Below are 24,376 nucleotides of genomic sequence, written 5' to 3'. Positions count from 1 at the left end.
CTCCACAGTACACCCGAGGCTAATCAATTATAACGCCAGACTATCGATGTAAATGTCTGTGTTGATAGAAAAATTTTAGAAATGAAACTAGCCTCGCATATTGCATTTTGAGGGACTTGCTGTGTAGCAGTGTGTATTCCTGCCAGGCTGCGGCAGCGGCGGACTAATACCTAGGTTATCGGATCTATAATAGTTTGTTTACCTGCTGCTCTCATAGTTACAGACGCAGAGTACAGTGCACGCACGAAGGAGTTTTATTAGCCTATTCAATAAACAAGATATGGCCACGTTTGGAGGACTTAGCGATGCTTTTGAACACGATTATGAGGAATTTGTTGTATCCACCACCGAACCGTACCTGTACGAGCCGGAATACACTGATGAAGAACTGATAGAGATGGATGCGCAAAGGGCAGAAAAAGAAAGAGCGTCTTTAGAGACAGCCCCCGCTGGAGATGCAGCAGAGAACCGGGACAGAACAACAGGAGACTGGTGGTGCCAGTGCAGAAAATGTATAGAAATGCCGACACAGGACGAATGTTTTTGCTGCAGGGAGTGGGACTTGGTCACCCCACAAATGCAAGAGCTGGAGCTGGACACTAGCTTTCAGGGTCTAGACGTGTCTGGGCATAGCGTCTCCCGAGACAGAGCAAAACTTTGTGGTGTCCATCTGTGGGATTTATTTGTACAATTCCTGAATGCACACTGGCGCACCATGTTGCCTAGTCGTTCGTTTCAGTTGCTGTCCCACGCTGCTCTGTTTACTTTCTGCTGTAGTGATTCGGTTACACAGCAAAGTAAAAGTCCGCTGCTGCCGAGAAAGTAGTCCCCAAAATGCGATAATTCATGCGATGCGAGGTTGGTTTTATTTCTAAAATTATTCTATCAACACAGACATTTACATCGATAGTCTGGCGTTATAATTGATTAGCCTCGGGTGTACTGTGGAGTGGGTAAGACTGTTTTAGTAGCAGCTAGGTATCCCCCCAATGCCGTGCGCTAGCTTAGCACGAGCGCACTCTGCAACTACAAGGACTGAATTAAATGTGTTGAAAACTGTCTCCAATTATAAAGAACACCAAGGCTAACTTGGGAATCAGGCCCTATGTCCAAAATCCTGAACTACCCCTTTAAGTCAGATTAAATAAGGGGTTAAACAATTCAGAGGTGACGACATGGAATCAATTCTGGATCTGAATGTAATAAAAAAAACTGTCAAACATCATCCCTACATTGGCACACATTCCTGGTAGATTATTCTAACCATGATCAAAACAGTTCACCTTAATATGGAAAGTGGTTTATTGATGTGCAAACGTTCCACTGTTATAAAATCCAGAGCATGCTATACCCCTGTTCACTGGATGCAGGCCTATGTAGGAAAGGCTGATGTCTGAAGAAAAACAGCAGCATCAGTTGTTTCTTCAATGCTTACAAACAGCATATGCTAACATTTAACAGACAGGGATGGCCAGCAGACATGTGAATTATGACTGTAGTGTGTAGACACCTGAAAACTTCATAGTGAGGAGTTTAGAAAGGATTGTGGCTCAATAGTGTCTGATAAACAATGTTGCCCTGTGGCGAGGGTTAGCATTACAGGCCAGATACTTTCACATGTCATTGTCAGAAAACATGATGAAACTGTTAAGAACTATATAAGGCAACGGGGCTGGTATTCTGCACTGTAAAAATCACTAGATTTCGCGTTTTCAGGCAAACTAGTTTTTTTTTAGGAAAACAGTATTTGAGCCAATTAATTATCTTTTGTTGGAATATCCTATCATTCATGTCATGAAAGTGATTAGAATGTTGCTGCATCTCACTGCTTCCTGTTGAACTGTGTGATTAATGAAGAAGGGACGAGCCACTCACTAACTGTGTGTGACATGTGGCAGCTCCAGGACGACATATGGACCAAAGGTGTACGTACACACACACACACACGCGCACACACACAAACACGCACACACAATGATCAGAAGGCTGTTTTCTTCCTCTTATTTCTCTGATTATTGAGTTCCACTATGCTGACTAGAATGCAGCAGCTTCACACTTCTACATTATGTCATGAAGATCTCACACAGCTCACCTTTGACGGCTGCACTATGACATATGTTGCCGGCTGAGCCATGTTCACAGTCTGCGGCATCTTCCTCCTCTGTTCTTCAACTGTCTCTCCTGCAAAAAAGAAATTAAGCAAAAAAAAAAAGGTTTATGGAGCATTGACTTAAGATATATCTTAGAGGAACAAGGTTTCTCACTAGTTAAAATGACATGATTAAAATAAGGCTCAGATCCACTCTTCAGCTAGCCTGTCATTCCCAGACCTGCCACTAGGCGCTGGCAAATAAAATTTGCTGCGCCTGTTGGTCTGGACACTCTCCATTGAAGCTTTTTCAAAAAGTCCAGAAATCCGGGCTCACGTTTCAATTGGTTCTATCTAATATGGGCGCGCCAGAGCCCTTTGTATGGTGCTCTGGGGCGGACGTAACCGGATGACGACAGTGACGTGCATGCGACGTCGAAGCCGTGATAGTAAACATCAAAGATGGCTGCGGATATGTTGTGTGAGTTTGAGACTGCTTTGGCCTCGACCCTTTACGGTTTGGAAGACGGCACTCAACTCTTTCAGTAAGTAAGTGGAATGTTCTGTTTTGCCGACCGACCATGGTAAACATTTAATTTAACAGTTTAACAGCTGTTCGCTAAACGAACGGGGCAATACATCACCTTGTGCATCGCTCTGATTGGTTGTAGTGCTATCCAACTGCGTGCAGTGGCATTTGAAATGCACGAGTAGGAGCCGCCCCTTGAGTTGGAAATTACTATTGATCGTGGCCAGACCCTCTATCGTTCAAGATATCAGGGTCTGGATTTCCAGGCTACTCTTCAACTGCAGTTTTGCTAAATCCCCGGAATGTAAAGCTAAGCTAACAGGTGGGCAGTAAATCCACTGAATGAGATTTGTAGCAACTGGGTTCCATGTACAAACACTGGTACACACTAGTGCTGAAACAATCAGTCAATGAGCTGTCCAGTCAAAAGTGATTGGTTGAAAATACTTTGCTCATCCAGTATCTCAAAAGATAAGGATCGGCTGCTGTGAAGATGGGAAACTGATTTTCATTATTTTTTTCTGAGCATACGTATGTATATCTATATACTGTATATATTATACATATAATATGATTTAAAGCATAAATAAGGTCAGTCTGGTTATTTCTGCAGCTGACATGATGTGATTAAAAAGCATTATGACTGCTGTGAATGAGCAAACACCATGTTACTGTTAGGCCTTTCACACCAAAATGAACCAAGAGTCAGTTCCAGGCTGGTGTTGGGGTCAGTTCAAAACTGGTTACAGCCTTATCCCAGTTATGAACCGGTTGGTTTCACATCGACCGGAGACAGCCATGGAGCCGGCAAGAGAGCAACGTCATGACGTCACTGTAAACGTGTGTGTACGTCGCCCGACGCCGCTGCTCTTGTGGCTAACGCTAAAGCTACCGCTAGCTTTAAGCGCAACAACAGCGGCGAATACGTCTTATTTTTACACGTGCTAGCTCTCGCTTTGCTTTCTTAACCAAACAGGACCCATACAGCGTATTCTCGCCGGTCAATTTGATCGCTACGTTCGGTAATTATGTTATGTTTACGTCTCGTAGTAGCGGTGTTTTTAAATATGGCGGGCATGAGGTTTGAGTTGCTCTGGTTGGTCAGGATAATCCCTCCCCCATCCGTTCGCGCAAGCAGTTCTTATCAAACCCTGCTCAATCCTGGGGTATGAGTTCCCCCGGTTTTTACGGCCCGGAGCAGGCTCTCTGGCGGTGTGAAACCAAAACACTGGCTCTAACTCCGAACAAGCCCAGAACTAGCTCCGATTTTGCGGCGGTGTGAAAGGCCTATGAGTGGATGTATATTTGCCCCATTTTTCATTTTATCCAAGGAGGCACAGCGGGGGTTAGCTGCACATTCTTCACATTGAGGTGTTCACACCTAATAGCTTGCTTCTTAGGGGCACACACTAGATGTGAGTTGGATACATTGTTTCATTTGACAGATGGTCCAACCGTTGTTTAGTCATTGGTCAGACGGTTAGGCGAGTAGAATGTGGAGGTCTTCATGTGGAGCGCATATTATAACAGACAGTCTATTAAATGTAGTGCCACAAGGCAGCGGTTTATGTAGGCCTATATTTTACTTAAATAGTTCTGTGGAGACCTGGTGTTGTATGGTCGATTGTTAAATATTAAAAAATGACAACACAATAAAGTATAAACATGTCTATGTACTCTGTATATAAAAGAATGCTGACTTTTTAACTAGCCATAGCTAAGGCTAACTTCAATCTCCACTTCTTTCCTCCCCCTTCACCAGCCCATGTCACAATATCAGCAGACTGTAGTGTACGGAGCATATGAGCGTATGATCAAACAATGTGCACTAAATAACACAATAATAACATATGTGTTTAATGAAAGGATGGGGTTTAAACCAGTGATGAACCTCTCCAGAGACCAGCCCTTTCAAGTGGACCAGAGTCTGGTTGTTAAGTTCACACCAGAGTTTGGGACTGTGTTCAAACCAACCCATACCCACCACACCAAGAGGTTAAATACTCCAGGGTTCCATTCAACTATACTAAACAAGGCCAGTGTGGACGCAACCTAACTCCTTATGTTCCAAATGACCACAGTGGCTGTGGATGGAATGGAATAATAATGTTGTACAAGAAAGTCAACAATGTGCTTAGAGCATATAAATAAGAATAAAATGTTGTTGTCATTTATTCTTAGTCCATGTCCCATGCCTATCTAAAGGTTGTGCTGGCAGGCTGATTCATTAGAGCTTCCTTGTCAAGTAACTCTAAACACTGAGTGAGTGGAGGCAGTAATGGGAAGAGAAGGTGAGGCTGGAATCCCTCTCTCTCTCTCTCTCTCTCTCTCCAGGGCCAAACTGACTGTCCACTCAATGAAACAATTCACTGTGAGGACACTGTCTCTGATCCATAGATAGTAAATAATATGGATGTATCATCCGTGCTGACCTCAGTTATTCACACGGCATCCAATAATCCTGGTTTATGCACGTCGCCATCTTGTGAGATTTTTACTCCGCCTCACGTCGGGGGGAGGGAGATACGCCCATCTAGCTGACGTATACCTCCAAGGCAAAGTGAGGGACAACGGACGGAGAGCTGTCACTCAAGAGATCGCGCCAATAAATTTTTACCTCCAAAAGAATAAAAACTAGCCTGCTAGAAAAAAATTCACCCACCTCAGTGTTGTCATGGAGATATGACCTAAACATACAGACTAGAATGATATTGTGTACCAGGCTGTAAATAGGTTTAATAAGACTTTGAAAACGGCCTGTCTAACAAGTGAGTCAAGGAAAAATTGCTCAGTCTTGGTACCAGCCCCAGTGGCCACCGGAAGGTACTACAATTTTGGTCACTTCCTTATTGGATGCTGGTAAAAATCGCTGAGGTTGGGGCTTGCTCTGATCTCAGCTCTATGTATCGCCACAGCAGAGTGCTTCCCTTTACCTACAATCATCTGATCATCCATCAGCCTAGATAAAGGTTTCAAAGAGTTGCTTACTTCACCTTTAAACAATACAAGCTCTTATGACTCTTTTTACACACAGCCTCACAGTTAGCTTCAAAGTTCAAATGATCACCAATGATGGCCTGAGGAATGTATATGATTGCACATGCTTGATGGTGTGACTTATAAACAAAGTGCATGTTTGTTTCCCCTTCTAAAATCAATTGGCATGTATTTAGTTCCCGATATGTTCAGCTGGAGGTATGAATCCTCACACCACTCAACTCATCAATAACAGGTGTAGGGGCCAAAATGCATATTTGGTCTATTTGTTTATTGTTTATTTTGAAAAGTCACGCACACTGTTTTGGTTTATGTCACTTCCTTTTGATTGACACATGTGGGTGTGGGTGTGGTTTAATCTATATACCTGGACACTTTTGGCGGGCGGGAGTTAGGAGACAAAGGGGGTTAGTGGCGCACCTGGTTACATTTTCTGTTTACCGTCAAACTATCGTCAAGAAACCGTCAATTACAACAGTTTATCTTTTCTTTATTTTTTTTCAATACCCTCGTCATGTTTTCATTCATCAGTTGTCATTCTGCTTTCATTTATTAAATTCTCAAACTATACTCATCACCGGACTTGGAAATTGATTGACGCGTAACTGCCTGGAGCCCACTTAAGCCTCTTAGCGGCCTTTATTGGAAAGCTGTCGCTATAACAGGGACGTAGCTATTCATCCTCTCTAATAAAGGTGACAGCCCCTTGTGGGGAATCTGTGAAGGACAACCATTTACCCTCAACCTCTGTGTCCAGTTTGATAAAGATCTACTTCACCGGTGGGAATATGAAGGTGTATTGAACTCTGAGATCCTATGTAGTATAAATGTGCAAACATTTTAGAAATCAGTTCATCCTAGCCTGAGAAAAGGCAGAAAGAGTGTTTTATGGTCTCACTGTCTAACCCTATCACACTAGTAAAAAATTAGGGTTAGGAATAATAGGACAGCTGGGCCAAGGGAAGACTGAGGAAAGTTTGAGGGAAGAAAAACCTCCTTTATTATATTATAATAGCAATTTTATAATGATAGAAAGTCGGTTCCGTATGGGTGAAGTATTCCTTTAAATAGTCAAGGATCCAGCCCACCAGATTATTCATTATAATCAAACCGTTCTAAAACCAACTCTTGAAAACACAGGACACAATAAAGACAAATTAAAAATATCCCCAGAGCATGACTAGGTAAAATATGGTGCAGAGCAGGAAGCAATATTCTTTTCCTCTTAAGAGAACAACAGGGTTTCAGGTATCACGTGAAATTAGGCGACAAAGAGTCCAAGAGTTTGAATGTGAGCAGAGCCAGCTGGTGAATGAACGGCCCCAGGTTTATTCTTTATGTGACCACAGCACAGAGAACCTGAGACGGGACCTTCCCTCGTCATGTAGAGTAGACACACATATTCACAACCACCACAACTGTGTTATTACTCTGTGTTACGAAGTACAAACACTTAGGGTTAGCTAAGTGTTTCTTATGAGGAGGAAACTGTTGTGCACTGTGACCCCAATCCCCAGAGGACATTTTTAAACCTGTTGTGTTACACACACACACACACACACACACACACACACACACACACACACACACACACACACACACACACACACACACACACACACACACACACACACACACACACACACACACACACACACACACACACACACACACACACACACACACACACACACACACAAGGGATGGAAATTAACTTTTTTGCCTACCAGCCACTGTGGCAGGTAGATTTAAAAATCTACCAGCCACTCATCTTTTTTACCAGCCACTTTTTATATGCAATATCTTTTTTAATATATGCGTTAATGTTAAACAATACAATAGTAAGAATAGCTAATGAAAGTGTTTTTCATACAAATGTTTTCCATCAGAAGTCATTTGTACTGTAAGTAGGTGCTACCAAGGAACTGAGTTGCAAATTAAATGGTACACTCTTACTATATATGATACACAATACACGCCATCTTTATTTCAAAACATTGTATAATTGAACTCCATATATACTCTGGGTTCAATGCAACTTTTTTTCCCAACTGGCCCGCTTGGCCAATAGATCCGAGTTTTACTGGCCCCTTGTATATTTTCACTGGCCCTGCAGACACCTTTTTTTCATCATTTAGTCAATAATTATAATACAGTATTGAAGTTACCTTTAGATTTCTTTTTTCTTTTTAGTTAATGATATGAAATGTTGATATTGTTTATCACTTTCTCCATATGCATTAGGGATGTGAATGTGTCGACACATTGACCGGTTTTCCACTTGCGCTCAAGTCGAATTTAAAAATAGAAATCTGAAAATCAGGGAGTTATGCCGTTTTATTAATGGGAGATGTCACCGTGTCACGTCTGGTCGTGAGCGCGCTGCAGGAGCGTCACTTCTGCAAGGTGCGTGCATGAAGTAATCAGCTACACATAAGAGTCCGGTGTGGGACCATTTTTTCACTGTTGATAAAAAACAGTGCAGTGCAAAAGATGCAGCATAATGTTAAACGCTCGTCTGAGACTATGACGTTAAATCATCTAGAAACACACGATGCCTTCGTCCGAGCAAAGCAGCGTTTCACCGTGAGATCACTAGTGAGTACGCGAGCCACCGCACGGGGAAGAACTCTGTGGTTTGAGGCTCAAATAATAACCGGGGATATTCTCCCCGTTAGCGATATCGATGGGAAAGGCTTCCCTGTTTGTATGCGATCTGATTGTATGTCTCGAGCCTTAAATACAAAGCCATGTCGGCAAACTGACTGCGCGACTCAAGGGACTGTATGTGAGCCGAATCCCTCCGTTAGTTTCTGTTTCAGCCGACACAATTAAAATCACCTCTAAGCACGGACAGCGTTTAAATAAAGCATCTCATTTGTATTACCATTAGGGCTTTGATGCAAATACTGTAACAACGGCGGCAGCTCTGCTGCTTAAAGGAAAAGCGCAGTTTTCACTTTATTCTCAGCACCTCAACCTCTGCTGTGGGAAGAAAAAAAGGGGGCAAAGTAAGTCGATTGATTTGTCGACTTATGCCTCCACACGTTAACTCGCAGATAGTATTTCCTCGCGGAGCGGATCGCGTCGTAGTTCAGTTCGACTAGAAAGGCAAAAAGAAACTGTTGAACTGTGTAGCGCCCTGTCATCATGTTCATGACGAATGTATTAAATATGCAAATTAGATCGGACCTGACTGGAAAGTATTACCCGACACAGTGGCGGGTGAAGTGACACAATTTACACGCCAGCACGCAAATCTACCCGCATTTGGCGTGTGGCGGGTGTTAATTTCCATCCCTGACACACACACACACACACACAGACAGACAGACAGACAGACAGGCAGACAGACACACAGACACACACACGCACACACACACACACACACACAACAGGACATTGTAGGTCACACAAAATATCCCTCTCACACCAAGACAGGCTAGGATCAAGTTCTGGTGCCGGTGCTAGAGCCGGTTCTCAGCTGGTTGAACTGGGAACCTATAAAGAACGGCTTTGCTTTTCCACAGACTAGAGAGCCATGTCATGTCACTGTATACGTCTGGCCCCAGCTAACACTAACTTTAAGCATAACTACAGTGGCGGATACATCGTATTTTCACGTGTTGCTTCTGGTTTTGCTTTGTTAACCAAACACAACTTGTTCAGTTTATTGATTACGTCTCGGAGTAGCGCGTTTTTAAATATGGCGGTCACAAGTTTTAGTTGGTCTGGTTTGTCATGATAATCCCCTCCCCCCGGCCCCTTGACATAAGTGGTTCCAAGTTCCAGAAAAAGAGTTGGTGTCGCTCAGGTCGGGAACCGGTTCTCTCGTGATGGAAAAGCAAAGAACTGGTTCCTAATTGGGCACAGGCTCCAAAACCGGTCCCCAAACTGCCTTGTTGGAAAAGGGTTAATATTGCTCTTTTTTTTCAAGGTTCCAAATCGTAATTGGGTTTCTACCAGAAACTGTTTTTCATGGTTCATATTTATTTGGTGCCATTGCTGAATCTCTTCTTTTCAGCCTATGTCTGAAAAAAGCCGCCTTCCAAAAAGCCCAGTCTGTTCTGATTGGCCCCGAATCTAACGGCTGGTTTGAATCGAACTGCCAGTCAGATTCAGAGGGATCTGGTGGTGTGGCTTATCACAGGTGGAGGTAGTGCTAAATAATGTTGGTAATTAGGGGGAAAACGGCTTCTCCCCTTGTGACATCATAAGGGGAGATCAATCTGACTGGGTTTTTGAACACATGTTTTCAGAAAGGTGGAGGTACAGGACGTTGCTGATGATGAGGCCACCTCTTGATAAGGAGGACATCTTGACTAAATGCTAAGCGTGGGAGTGTTTACAGTGAGCGTCTGTGAGCTCTGTGGGTTGCCTCAATACTGCAGAAGAAAAGCCTGGCTCTGACACTTGCTCTGCTCTGCCAAATATAACATGCAGCCTCCTGACCATCTGCTCTCTAGCTCCTCCATCTATAACGCCCACCACAGGGAAATACTGTAACACAGTGTGAATCTAGTTAGGATGCAGTATGCTACAATTGAGACATACTTTTACTTATCTATTTCATCATAACATTGCGCCTTGATCTTGCCTCTTGCTTTTATATCCGTCGCATCCCCGTTTTTTTTTCGTGTGGAGGCTCTGTTGATGTGACGTCTCTTCAGGTTCGCACTGGATTATGGGTCAGAATCACCCAAATAGGATGCTGTTTTCAACACTAAAAATCTTGGCCGGATGTGGTAGACATCCGGGTCTTTTTATCCATCCTAAATCTGGCAACAAGAATTGGGACATCCTAAAAAAAAATTCTACCATACTAATAAATAAAAGGGTTCACTTTGGTGAGCCTAAACTGACCTGGTTTGATCTCTATTTTATCTAGTGCCGCCAAATTTCTTCCCTAAAGATCTCTCACTACATTGGTCCATTTCATGACTCAATTTGGCCCATCTGATTGTGTTTACCTGCTCGATTTAAGCAATGCAGGTTCACAAACTTTTGCACATACAACAGTTGTCAAATAATTTGTTTTATTCTGTTTCAAAAATGTATTTCTGGAAAAGAGAAATGTTGAATTGATAATATTTCATATAAAAAATACTGGTATTGATAAAAATGTATTAATAATGGTTAAAATAAATAAAATTCCAAAATGCTCAAGGGGTTCACATACTTTCAAGCAGCACTTTATATGAGAAACAATGACTTTTAACAGTCCCTTGATTATGGGCAATTTATAGATACAGAATATTATCTACAGATATCTCTAGATTGTTAGCAAGCACTCTTTAAAGATCTCCTATTATACTACTTTGCTGGTCTTAATTTCTCATTAATGACTCCTATAGAGAAACCTGACACGAATCACAGCACAAAAAACTATGTTGATTTTAGGGAAACTCTTCCTCTCATCTGGGCGCTTTCAGCATTCTCTGTCAACACCCGGCTTCGTACTTCTCCACCCCCTCGCCCCCCTCCTGCAAACCCCACTCCGTTGTGATTGGTTACCTTCCGGAACACTTTCAGCAGCGCGTGGGCAGATTTGAGCAGGCAGGTGGGGGCATGGCCGGAGCGTGCCTGAGCATGTTGCAGCATTACCATACATGGAAAATCCGGATTAATCTACGTAGATAAATCCCGGAAATTTGAACAAGTGAATCGCGACCGGCGTTCCTAGTGTTTAGCGCTCTGCACAGCCACCCCAGACGGTCAGCAGGGAATATGTCTAAATGCATGTAAGTCATCATTTGACACTTTGTATGGTTAAACATTACTATAAATCATTATAACAACGTTTAAAGGTCATAAAAGTTGAAAAAGCATAATAGGTACTCTTTAAACTCAAATATACCAAATCAAACATACACAGCTTCATAAACTTAAACATTTCTCTCCACCACGCACTGTGTAATTACTCTTTCAAAAATAACTTGGTGCTTTAAATGTATTGACAATTTAAAAGCCAAATATGGCATACCTTAGAATAACACCAAATGATATGAGGTTATGTTTCTCACCAATGATAACGAAGCCTCCATCCACTTCCTTCTCGGATGTTGACTTCTTGGAGTCTTTATTACGGAGTCCGAGGAAGCTGAACATGGTTATTCTCTGTGAACACAGAAGGTCAAAGGTTAGAGCAATGAGGTCATACTAAAAGTCATACACAAAACAATCCCTCTCAATGATCAATGATGCCCCAGTACAATGGGTGGTGCTTTTATTGTGGTGGGAGGTGGAACTATTGGCGCTTTTCCACCGCACATGTAGCTCGACTCGACTCGACTCAACTTGGTTTGATAGCAGCACGGGTCGTTTTCCACCGCAAATAGTACGTGCTGAACGTGGGCGGGGTCGTCGTAAGGGGCTGAAAGCCTACTCCGGAGCAAAGTAGCAAAGCAGAAATTACGAGCAGTTGTTGCACTATTAACTGAACCAACCGCCAAAAACACGGATGAAAAATGTTTAAGAAATACCCCCCTTGTATCTGTTTGCTAAAAGAAGTAGAAGAATATTGCTACGGGCCATTAAAAGGGATGGTTGTTGTCCCGATGTGTGACTCTGCCACTCAGTCAGCTGTAGGGATGCGTCACGTACATCCCTATGCACGTAAACACGGGCATGATAAAGTTGACTGTTTAGTGCTTGTTTCAGGATACATGTTTTCAAATGCAAGCCGTGACTCAGCCTGAATATTTTATTGAGGTAATCAGTTCAGTCCGAGGCTTGTAATGTAATCGCTCGCTATCATGTCTGTCCCAGCTGGCTACTATTTAGCCTAGCTGCTAGCTGCCCTACATGTCTCCTCTCGTATGTAAGTAACTTCCCCAACAACCAACACTGGGTGAGCTTAGCGAATATATGGAAAATAAATTCGGATCTGTGATGCAAATCAAATGAAAGAGAGCCAGAGAAGGCTGCACGCGGCGTAAATACACTCAAAAGTCCCGGAGAGTTGGGGAGAATAAACAACAGAATGAAGCCGGTAGTCTCTGGCCACTGATTGGCCAGACAATAGTCTCTGGCCAATCAGTGGCCGGCCGTCTGCCGACGTCACCTTTTAGCATCGGCTCAGCTCGCTTGGACCCTAGAGCGAGGCGATACCAAAAAAGCAGCCGCTACCAGGTACCAGGTACCATGAAATTGCGGTGGAAACGCCAAAAATGCGAGTTGAGTCGAGTCGAGTTGAGCTCAGGGGCGGGCCGTCCATTGAGGCAAACCAGGCAATTGCCTGGAGCCCCGGGGCCCCATAAGCCCCTTTGGGGCCCCCAAAATTCCCTCTTTATATTTTGCCCCATATCTATTGTTTTTTATAAAAAATCTCTTCACAATAGTATCATCGGGATGTCTAATTACTCGCGTTTTGACGGCCTTTCTGCCAATCGTGCACCCCCCTTCAGTCTGCACTACATGGACTATTCCATTACACATTACGCTCATGACGCTGCACGTTCACGCGTAAATCCAAAAAAGTAAATAGCGGGAGAAGAGAGAGACGAGATAAACCTAACCTACCTATACCAAAATGAAGCGAACATACGAGAGCGGGTCACAAAACAAATAGAAGAAGGACCAAAGTCAGGACTTAATATCAAAGCTGCCGAAGCTATTAAGCTTTTTTACAGCACCCAGCGCAGTGGCAGCGGGACCTTAGACGGAAGAACAGCTGTCTACATCATTAACCGGTAACGTTCCAGCTCCTACTGTCAATCCAACAGGTGGCTGTTGTGGAATTCTTTATTACAGTCATAATAATTAAGTGTTTATATAGACTAATGCCATCTTGACTCTAAATAAACGGAAGTTAATCAACAAAAGTTCTGACCTGACCTTATGGTGAAGGTTGTTATGTCTCACTATTCCAACCCTGAAAGCTATTTACGTAGGATGAGGTTCGTGCGTAATTAGATTTTGCTATAACTTCTCTGTCTGACTGCCTATCGGTGGTCATTTCACACAATCCCATTGTTGCATTGTTGTCTTGACCCATGTTTGCAAACATTAAAGATCTGTTCTATTTTTATATTTAAACATTGTGTCACCTCGTATTAATTGACTAATTTCTCATCTTTTAAAGGTTGATATTTCAATTCCATGACAATTTGGGGGCTCGTGTCCGGGATGTCTAACTCGAGGATTCCCTGAAGCACCCTCTGACAGGTTAACTGTGCACAGCCGGAGACTGGGTCCCGGAGCCTAAACCTCTCCCCACGGAGGACCGTAACTGACCTCAGGAGATGCAGGTTGGCGCCTAAATCAGATGTGCTTCAGGGGATCTCCCGATACGGCATCCAAGAACTCAAAAAGACTAAAAAGGTGAGAACACAATGTTTAATTAAAGTTTTAAAGGCCAGGGGTCAATAAACTATAAACTATAAAAGTAAGCTTAGGGTATGTTGGACGACTAGCTTTAGTTACAAGTTGGTTTAGGACAATGGCTTGATAGCTGAACTAAAGGCCAGGGGCCAAAGACCAGGGGTCAAACTCGCATTAGCTGACGAGCTTTTCGAGGAATAAAATAGATTTAACCGGGTTAAACTATTTTATTGTGGTCCGGGACCACAAAAGATATCTTCACTGTCAGGGACAGATACTGGCCAGGGGCCAAGCTCGAGAAATAGGATAGATTTAACTAAGTTAAACTATTTTATCTAGCGCCAGGGGCACTAGGGTCAGGGACCAAACTCGAGGAATAGGATAGATTTAACCGGGTTAAATCTATTCTATCTAGTGCCGGGCACTAGGTGGTCCGGGACCACGAAAGATATCTTGTGCCAGGGGCACCACTGTCAGGGACAGATACTGGCCAGGGGCCTAAGCTCGAGAAATAGGATAGATTTAACTAAGTTTAAACTATTTTATAGTGGTCAGGGACCACAAAGATATCTTAACTGTCAGGGACAGCGCGCAGGATCCATAAAAATATTTGGCAAAAATAGACCTAAAATAAAGAACGTTCTAAAATAGTTAAAATATTCGCAAGTACTAATTGTGTGTGGTTTATTTAAGGTCTCTGTGTCTTCTGTTGGATCTGTCCTCCACTGCATTCTCTAAAATTCAATATTATTGTAAAAGGGGAACAGTCTGTTTAAACAAAAGGAGTTGGAAGTTGAATTTGACAGTTGTGCAAAGAATGTGTGATAAGGGTGGAGACTCACTATACAGGTGCATTGGTAAATTTATGGGAGGAATATGGTCTTTCCAGGAAATGTGAGCTTTAGGCTCATTAAGATAGGAAAACTAAGTTAGCAATTATTTAAATTTTAGAGAAATAAAAAGCTTGTTTTTTTGTCAAGCCTTTGTTGCAAAGTGAACAGAGACAGTGATTAGCTTAAAGGTAAAATAACTTTAACCAAAGTGTGCTAAGCTCCTCACAGGACACATTATCCCAGACCTGGACTCTCGTCTCTGGCCTAGCGGAATCTCCTCTCTCACACCTCCGGTTGCAGACCAAAACCAGCTCAACAAACTAAAGCTGTTTCCACATCTACACCTGGATACAGCCCTGCATCTGCCAGATGAGTATTTTACAACTACATCACCTTTTTCCATTTTAAATGGGGTCCAGTTCAACATGACTGGCCTAAAGAAGAGATCCTTTTATGACAGAACTAATGCAAACTCTGTGACAAGGACAATACAACCTCCGTATGGCCCAGCTGAAGGCCTATGGACACATGGAAAAGGCGGATGAAGAGGACCAGAGGCAGAGGCAGAGCCAGCAGATGGCTAAAACACCAGGAACATCAACAAGACTGATTCTGTGTTGGGACAACTTGCACTGGGCAGGGAATGTCCTGAACAACAACCAGAGAATGGACTGCAGTTGCAGTCCCAGGAGCAGAGAGGCAGTGGGAGAGTGGGAGACTGACTGGCCGGAGAGGAGAGACAGAGAGGGGTCCACAGGAGGGTGAGGTGCACCAAACATGCAGTGACTCTCACTGTCCAGTAATATTATTATTAAATGCTTAATTCCCCCATCTGAATTGTCTACATCAGAATTGTTAGTGTCACGCTAGGTGATTACATTTTTGGCTAATTATGGTATAACGTATCTAATTTGGTTTGATAGACAACTGAGTATTGTACTGTATCCAAGGTCTCCATGTTTACATTCCTATCTTTGCAGGTGAAAACTCCACAAGGACATTTACCCAAAACACGGCTATAGGCCGAGCAAGTGACTGCAGTGACTAAAGTAGTGTTGGTTTAACCACGAGAGCATGTTTCCTTTATATACACACACAATTACGAAACAATTATTTAATGATAGAAAAGTACTTCTAATATTGCGCTATAGCATCATTTGTGAGTAGAATTTTCTAAAAATAATAGTGTGTAAGACGGGATGTTATTATTCCCAAGCCACACAATTTCCAAAAAGGGATAATCATTTTTAAATGACTTCAGAATTTTCAAAATTAGTTAAGCCTCTGCAGAGCAAACTTTATACATGATCATGGACTGACTGATGACTAAGACTGACTGTTTAATTTTTTTATAACCTTTTCCTAATTTACTGCGTTCTCCTTACAGACAAGAAAAATTAATGGATAGAAGGGGAGACAGAAAAAGGCAATAGATAAGTCTTTTCTCCCTCTCAGCAGAGCTGATAAGAGCTCAGGAGAATGTTTCCCAAAACAACGTTTGTTTCTAGACAAGAAGGACAACCCGTGTTTTGACCAAATTTAGTTTATCTTACACAATAAATGTGACCTGGGTAAAACTTTGAGAACATACGAACAATATGTCGAGTTTCTGAAGAACTTAAAGAATTGATTAATTGATGTGCCTATTGTTTCCTCATACCCAAAAGTAACTCATAAGATAGAAGAAGCTAAATTAGAACATGTAAGTAGAAATAAAGAGGATGAATTACTTTTCATAGCAGCTGCAGTTCAAGCACTAAGGGAGATAGACTTGCATGCAGCAGGAGGGTCAGGGATCAAAGAGGGAGGAGTGAGTGCGATAGAACCAAAGTACATCAGCCGGCAGAGCAAAGCACACACTTCCCCACACTACTCACAAAACAATAACTTCAGAAACAATTGGAGAAAAGGTCAGTGTAACTTCTGCGGGAAAAAATGGTCAGACCATACCAATTTAATTCAAGCAGCTACAATTAAACTTTCTTCTTCCCCTATTGAAGACCCACTAATGCCAGTAGAAATAAATGGGTCCACAGTGTCTATTTTGGTTGATAGTACCCCTTCAAAGAGTATATGCTGTTTGATGTTGAAATTGAACACTCTTATTTGCAGTGATAATATAAGACAGCTGTGAGATATGACTAGCAAGATGTTACCACCAGAGTCAGAATTGATTATCTTTGTTGAATGTTGACTATAGTTTTTGATTTTGTAAATCCAAAAGTTAAAACGTAAAGTGCCAAAATAAATTGTTGTGCAAATTAGCTGTAATGTTGAGATCTATTATATTTTCTTGTTCCTGCTGCCTATGCAGTGGCTCAGACACAGAGATTCTATAGAGAGAGCTGTTGCTGAGGAACAAATTATGAGATACAGAGACGCATTTACATACAATACAGTGCCTAAAATTATGAGAGGAGATTGACCCTTGGACTCCGTCTGGAAAGTATCCTAAAACTATTTACGTTGCATGATCTTGAGATATTATAAATGTTGTTTTCCTTCATTTCAACTTGGTTGTAATAAACGTTTCCTTTTGACTCAGATAATTAGCTTATTGACTATTAGACATTTAAATGCACATGATTAGTGAAAGAAGCAAGGAACATTTACTTTATGATTCTACAATATGTGTTTCATCAATTAAATAGTCTCACACACAGGAGAGAGTAACTCATTCTAAGGTTTCTTTCTACATGCAGTCACAGACGGCAGTGAGTAAAAACAATAGATAAGGTGGCAGACCTTGAGAGCAGCCATAGATGTCTCTCAAACAGACAAGCACACGAGCTACAGAATGAAATGTGATTCCAGGCAGCTGATAGCTGTTGAAGGTGTTGATGTCTCTGATTTGCCAGATGTTTTTAATGTGTTTTACTCACATTTTGAAACATCTGATTTCTCTGAGCATATTTCTATGTTGAGGGAATTTTGGGTCTTTAGTTGTAATATTAATGGGAAAGATTGAGAGGTCATATATGCCTATCTTGTGTGTCTGTCTCTCAGACTCTAGGTCAGCCTTGTAGCCTGTTAGGAGACACAGGTCAGTTGTATAGATAAAGTCTCATCTCCTAAGACTCCAGAATGTTGTGGTTCACTGTGTTCAGCTCTGAACCAAAACATTGGTACGCTTGGTGCCCGAGCCGGGGAGGTGATAGAGATAGCGCGAGGTTAAAACACAGCTCTAAGCATGAATTTGTCAGAATTGAAGTGCAAGTCACGAGAGTTGCAGTCCGGTTCTCCTTGGCCAAGTCTGTAATAAATATTGCTTCATAACTCATCCAAGCCTCCTGAAATATTCTTCCACCTGAGTTGACCTCCAACCTTAAACAGAACTTCCATCACAATAACCAGCTTAAATTTCATGCAAATACTGAGGTCATTGTGAAAAAGGGAAGTTCATTACGCCGCATGCAAATGAACAAAGAGTTCACTTGTTGAGAATGCTCAACTCTTTCAGTGTCTCCAAAGTTATTTTGAGAACTTTTTATCAGTCTTTCATTGAGAGTCTTTTAACTTTTTCATTTACATGCTGGTTTAACAGTCTGTCAGTAAAGGACAACAGTGAGGTACTCGCACTCATTTATTCCTGCAGCCATCAGGTTACTGAATGATCACAAGGGTCAGGAGTAGGTGGAGAGCAGCGTGTAGTTGGCTGATTGTTCTGACAGGTTGAGTTGAAGTGAATGTGAGTTGGATTTGTGTGTTGGACTGCTGTTTGACTATTTATGTTATTTCCTACCTCGTACTGCTTTTTATAGTATTTGTTCAAATGATTTTTTACTGCGAACTGGAACTGTAAACTAAATTGCCCTTCTTGGGATAAATAAAGCTTTTTCTGATTCGGATTCTGACATGGGAGTAAGAGAAGGGGGGGGAATAGAAATGAATTATTTACAAATAGCACCAATTTGTTTTAACTAGGCTTCAAAAACTATTTTAAACTGTTGTTTAAAGTATGTACACTCTAAAAAAGAATACACTGCCTCAACTTAAAAACCTATGCTAACTATTTGCATGCCTCTTTTTAAGTTGTCCCAACTTTTGGCATTATTGAGTTCATCGTATGAGTCTTTTGTAGTCATAATAATGCAATTACATTAGTAGATCCAACATAATTTGCTTTGACCTTTGAAAGCATAATTAAGTTGAACCAACTTAATATTAATTCGAAAGATATGGGGATATTGAGTGTTCAAATTACTTATTTAAGCTAATCTGTTCAAATTACTTATTTAAGATAATCTAACTTAATTTATTTCTTTCATCCTACTCAAAAATGTCAACGCAAACAGTTAGCTTACTTTTTTGTGTTTGAGTAACTTATTTCACTTATGTAAGAATAAAGAAGAAACAGCAATTCCAGTTTTCACAGTTTATTTGAGCACTTTTACCATGAAGAATAACAACAAAATAAACATTCCCACTTCCAATAATATCATACATCCTGGAATGAATCACATTTTTCGCACTGTATTTTATCTTTAAAAAAATATATATAATAAAACAGAAAATGAATTTACCTGTAGTTACCTTCCCAAGGGATCAATAAAGTGTCTCTTAATAGAAAATAATTAAAATAAATATACAAGTGCAAAGTAAAAGACATCTTTGGTATTGTCAGTGTTGGCAAAATCTGCGAATCTGCTTCTAATGTTCTGTCCACACAAAACAGAGTGGGTGACGGACACAATTAGTGAGGGACTTAAAAAGGGATAGTTGATTATTTTCAAAGTGTGGTTGTATTTCTGTACTTATGCATAGTTAGTCTGTTACCTCATGGAGATGGTGATAAGCACTGTCACATTATTGAGTTTGGGGGAGACATTGCTGTAACAGAAGTCAACCTTGTACTGTTGCAAAGGGGTCCAGCAGAAAAACGCTTTTTCACCACGTATAGACCTAACAATATCCCTTCAATTGTACGCTAAATGTAGCATATTTTCAGTGCTTTAGTTTGACGCTAGACAGCTGTTTTATTTTTTTTAAATGTTTCAAGTGTAGTTCGGCCATGTTTCACCAACAATACGGCCAACTTGAGGTGGTAATACATGGCCGAACAACGTTTGGAAAAAAAAAGGTACAAAATTAACGTCTTGTCTGACGACAAACTAAAGCAGTGAAAAAATCCTACACTTAGCGGTTTTTTTGTAAGGTCAGCATTTATGTTAAAAAAAATAAATTCTCTGCTGACCCCCTACTGCAAAAGTACAAGGCTGACTTTCGCAATATACATTTTTCCCTCGAACTCCTTAAAATGACAGTACTGCTCGCCATCTCTATATCAGACTAACTATGCATAAGAATCCTATACAACCCCACTTCAAAAATACTGAACTATCTCTTTAATAACAGAAACACCTAAAGGCAAAAACTACATTCTCGAAGAATAATCATTAAGTTGAACAAACAACAACTCTAAAGCATTACTCAACATTGTTATCATCTGCCATTATGCTTTACTTTATGCAAAGTGGAACCAATAAACTGGCAGTTTAACCGCACAACAACACTTTATGTTTCCTGCTGAATCTATTTTAAGACATAAGTCTATTTTTGAGAGACATTACCCTCGGGCTGGCTTTCAGGCCATCTAGCTCAAGGAGTATTTTCTGAAATACCTCGAAGGTTTTGATCAGTTCTTTTGGGTAGCTTAGGTTGAGCGCATATATCAGCCCCATTAGCAAGGCGCATGCTCTTGGTAGATCCAGGTCATCCAGGACTTCGGTTCCCTCGATGACTACCCTTGCGGTGGCACTATCAGACGTCAAGGAACCTCTCCTGACAACAATCTTTATCACGTCATCAGTGAAGTCCATTTCTCCATCCTGGTATAAGAAGGTCAGAATAAACATTTCAGTGTTTTAAGTCATAAAAATAAGAGTAGCAAAACGTACAGTTAACTGTCTGATCTTTGGTGTTCAGATTTACCTACCAAGCTTTCTTTGAAGAGATCCTCCTCCTTTTCTCTGAGATACACCATGAGACACCGGATAGCCACCTCTCTCCTCCTTTCCACTGAATTATCCTGTGAATGAGAAAAACAATCTTACAACTGCTCCTCCATTAGGATGCATTTTAATAATTACATAACTGGGAAAAGAGGACTGAAAGGTAAAGTGTCAGGGGTCTGGACTGAACCAACTGAATATTTTTTTATTTTTATCAAATATAACACTTATTTAGTTTACACCTCAATTAAGCGTTACAGAAACATTACTAGCATGTTCCTCTTGTTTTTTTTGGCCAAATAGCAATGTTTTTTTAATTGCTCTACTAAAAATAAAAAATTGTAGTGCCACCCCATTAATTGGATTAAATCCAACCCATAGAGGTGCAGCAGGAGAACAGCACATAACAGCTGAGCTGACTAATCAGAATTGTAGCTGCTGGTTTGTGGGTTGGACTTCAATTGTTGCTCTTTTAAATGAATTAATATACAGCAGGGCTCCAGAGTGCGCCTAATTTGGGCGCACGTGCGCCCAAAAATCTGGTGAGTGCGCCCAGATATTTTCACTGGTCGCACCAGTGCACCTGAAAATTTTCACGTCATATTATGTAATATTGGGTGCTGTGCTGCACGATTCTTCTAATCACGATGTGAGCTAGAGCAATTACATTCCTCACAAATGGCTGCGATTGCGATTTAATGTAGGATAAATGTGCGCGCGACGCGCGTGTGTCTAAACGTTCCAACCGCTCCTCTCGTCTTTTTGGTAGCGTACTCGGCTCCTCTGACAGTGAGTGTGTGTGTGTAGCTGCGCGAGCACCTACACGGCGTGCAAGACAGGTGCAGACCATGGTGCAGACATCAGAGTAAACAAACAAACATGGACACCGACGCGCATCAGCATCCACGCTGAACTGTGACGGAAATCAAAGCCAACGTCTGCTATATGGGGATTGAACATTGAACTGCTGTCTAAAACTTGGAAAGTAATAGTCGCTATATGTCGCGTGGCAACCGGTGGCAACTCGCCCGGTCTATCCATTCAGTGCGGAGAAAAGTCGAATGCATGAGAGTGAAGGGCCACGCAAGTTTCAGTAAGTTGTCTTGAGGAATGCCTTTATTTTCATGGGGAAATTATGATTATTTAAGTGTTTTATTATTTTGAAAACAGTGTAGGTAAGGGGTGTGCACGAGTACACGTGTACTCGTTTGGTAAATCATAAACGTTTACGAAAAAAATCAATAAATGAAAACCGTTTTTTTTTTTTTTTTTTTTTTTTTTTTTACTTTGGGAAATGATTATGGGCTATCTCCAGGAGTGGAGGGCGATGTGATTTACTGTAGGCTACTAAAGCAAATAACACAACACATTATTGTGTTTGGTTACAATATTTATTGATTTAAATATTTAACTGCACGCTCCACCTTCAGTTTCACTTTTGTTTTCATCTCCGTCTCAAACAGCTGATCGGCTCGCGAGCCCAACGGCCCCGACAGCGGGAGTCAGTCTGATCACTAGGCAGTTATGATCACTTAAGTCAAAAAGCTAAATCATGAAATGACTGCCTCTCTCTGTCTGTCTGTCTGCTTGTCTTTCTCACTGCACACTGTCACTCCAACAGCCTCTGCAAAAAAAGTGACGTTGACCCCCCCCCCCCATATTATGGTTAAATGTGTACACAAAAAAATTGCAGACTGTAACCATTTAGACATTTTTGTAAACATTCACACCCCTAGTGTAGGCTGCTAGCCTAGTACAAGCTTTATTTTCTATATATTTTCAATGATTCTTAATATGTGTTAAATAATATAATATGTGTTTTAAATTGAGATCAAGTTTCCAAACTATCAATAATCGCAAATTTTCCTTGAAAACCAAGAATCATAATACCATTTATTTATTATATTGCATCGCAAATCGCAATATTAGCCACTATAATCGCAATCGCACAATTTCTCCAAAACGTGCAGCACTAATTTGGTGCACCCAAAATATATGCTGGTGCACCTAGATGAAAAAGTTAGGCGCACCGGTGCACCCAATGAAAAAGTTAGTCTGGAGCCCTGTACAGGTAGTGCATAGAGTTATGGGAAGATCTGCTTAAACTGTTAGCACTGTTATGCCAAACAAGATATGTCTTGTTCAGGACAGAAATGGACACATTTGTTTCAACAGAAGGCTGAGGAGAATCAAACACTGAAAATAACAAACCGTGAGTTGATTTTGTGGCATAAAACTGCAATGATTTTTCTTAGCCTCATTGGGGAACAGGACCAGGACCAAGCAGTATACAACATGTGATATATTATCCCATTCAAGTTATGGTGGATGTTTCACATGCATTTGTGTCAGAAAAGTCCTGAATACTGAATTGAGCCTTGAATACCAACGTAACAACCGAACAGTGGACTATTTTAATTACTCTGGCCAGCCCTGATGATCACACACCCACAACACGAGCTAATAAGAATAAAACATTGATTCATACCTCTAGCAGCATGTTACTTATGTGCTGGAATGGATCTTCATTCTTGCAGCTCCTCCTGTTGAGGAGGCCATGGACATTATTTTCGGGGAGTACTGGTCCAGTTTTGCCATGAACGTGGTTTGCAGTGGTGATTCGTCTGAATTCTTCATTTATCTGCACACAACAAATGAAATTTTGAAATAAAGGCACAATCAAAAAAGTTTTATATGTGCTGTAGAAATAGCTAATCGAAAACCAAGTACCTCTCTGTGTTACAAGATGGTTCAGTTAAGCAAACACAGAAAGAACAAAAAAAACAGAAGCCTGCATTAAACTCAAACTGAAAATAGGCCTACCAGTATATTTGTATGTTATCCTGATGTACTGTGTTCGAACTAAGTAACAGCTAACATGCCCTATTATTTTACATTAGCTACAGAGTTGGCACGTGCTGCTTCCAACTGGCTTTATTACCCAACTTTGCCCTTACACACTAAAAAACAACAACGTGAACACCAACACTTTACCCAGTGCCACACACACTCACTTTTATCTCAAGCTACATAAGTCAAGTGCGCCAATAAAGTCGGCTTGCTCTGGAACAATACAACCGAAAAAGGCTAGCTAGCTAACGTTAGCTAATGCCGTAGCCTACTATCAAGCTGCTAATTTAGCTTAGAATTTTGGTGAAGTGCCAAAAGTACAGTACAGTTGGTAATTGTGGCGAATAAAAGCAAAACGAACTAGAACTGCAAGCAGTTTTTACCGGGGGCCAAGCCTCCGACGCAACTCGTCGTCAAGCGCCGCGCCTGCCGATCACTTCGCGGAATCCGTGGATGTAAAGTTTTTGACCGTGGGATGTTCGGTGCGGGAGTTGTATAGGTATCGCTGTTTACGGATGAATTTGGCGAAACTGCCACGGTGGAACGATGCAGCTCAATTCACAGAACAAGTGCATGTCAAGTTTTTTAATGTGCGATGTGTGGTTGGAGAGTTATGAGCAAAAGTAGATTGTCAGCCTTGACAAAATGGCCGCCGGAGCTAATTGCACAATGTAATGTCAATGGACATGCTAACATTCCCGCCTTTTTTCTTTGACGGAAAAAAAAAAATCTAATTTTATTAAAAAGTCCCTTAAACATTACTATTTCTTGGCCATATTTTTTCTATAGACTCGTGTTTGCCCCT

General features: G+C 41.4%; 1 protein-coding gene across 1 annotated transcript in view; it reads right to left on the bottom strand.

Moving 5' to 3' along the window:
- umad1 (UBAP1-MVB12-associated (UMA) domain containing 1) overlaps nt 1–24,376 on the bottom strand; it is a 37,503-nt gene that overhangs the window by 5,734 nt on the left and 7,393 nt on the right. The window contains exons 2-3 of the mRNA XM_080045083.1: nt 11,639–11,732; nt 2,093–2,181 (exon numbers count right to left, since the gene is read on the bottom strand). Of these exons, the coding sequence (XP_079901209.1) occupies nt 2,093–2,181; nt 11,639–11,723 (174 nt within the window). The 5' untranslated portion in view covers nt 11,724–11,732. The remainder of the gene's footprint in view (nt 1–2,092; nt 2,182–11,638; nt 11,733–24,376) is intronic.

The sequence above is a fragment of the Ammodytes marinus genome, assembly GCF_949987685.1.
Source record: "Ammodytes marinus genome assembly, chromosome: 17".
In the NCBI taxonomy this organism is placed as follows: Eukaryota; Metazoa; Chordata; class Actinopteri; order Uranoscopiformes; family Ammodytidae; genus Ammodytes; species Ammodytes marinus.
This window is presented reverse-complemented; position numbering and strand designations above follow the sequence as displayed.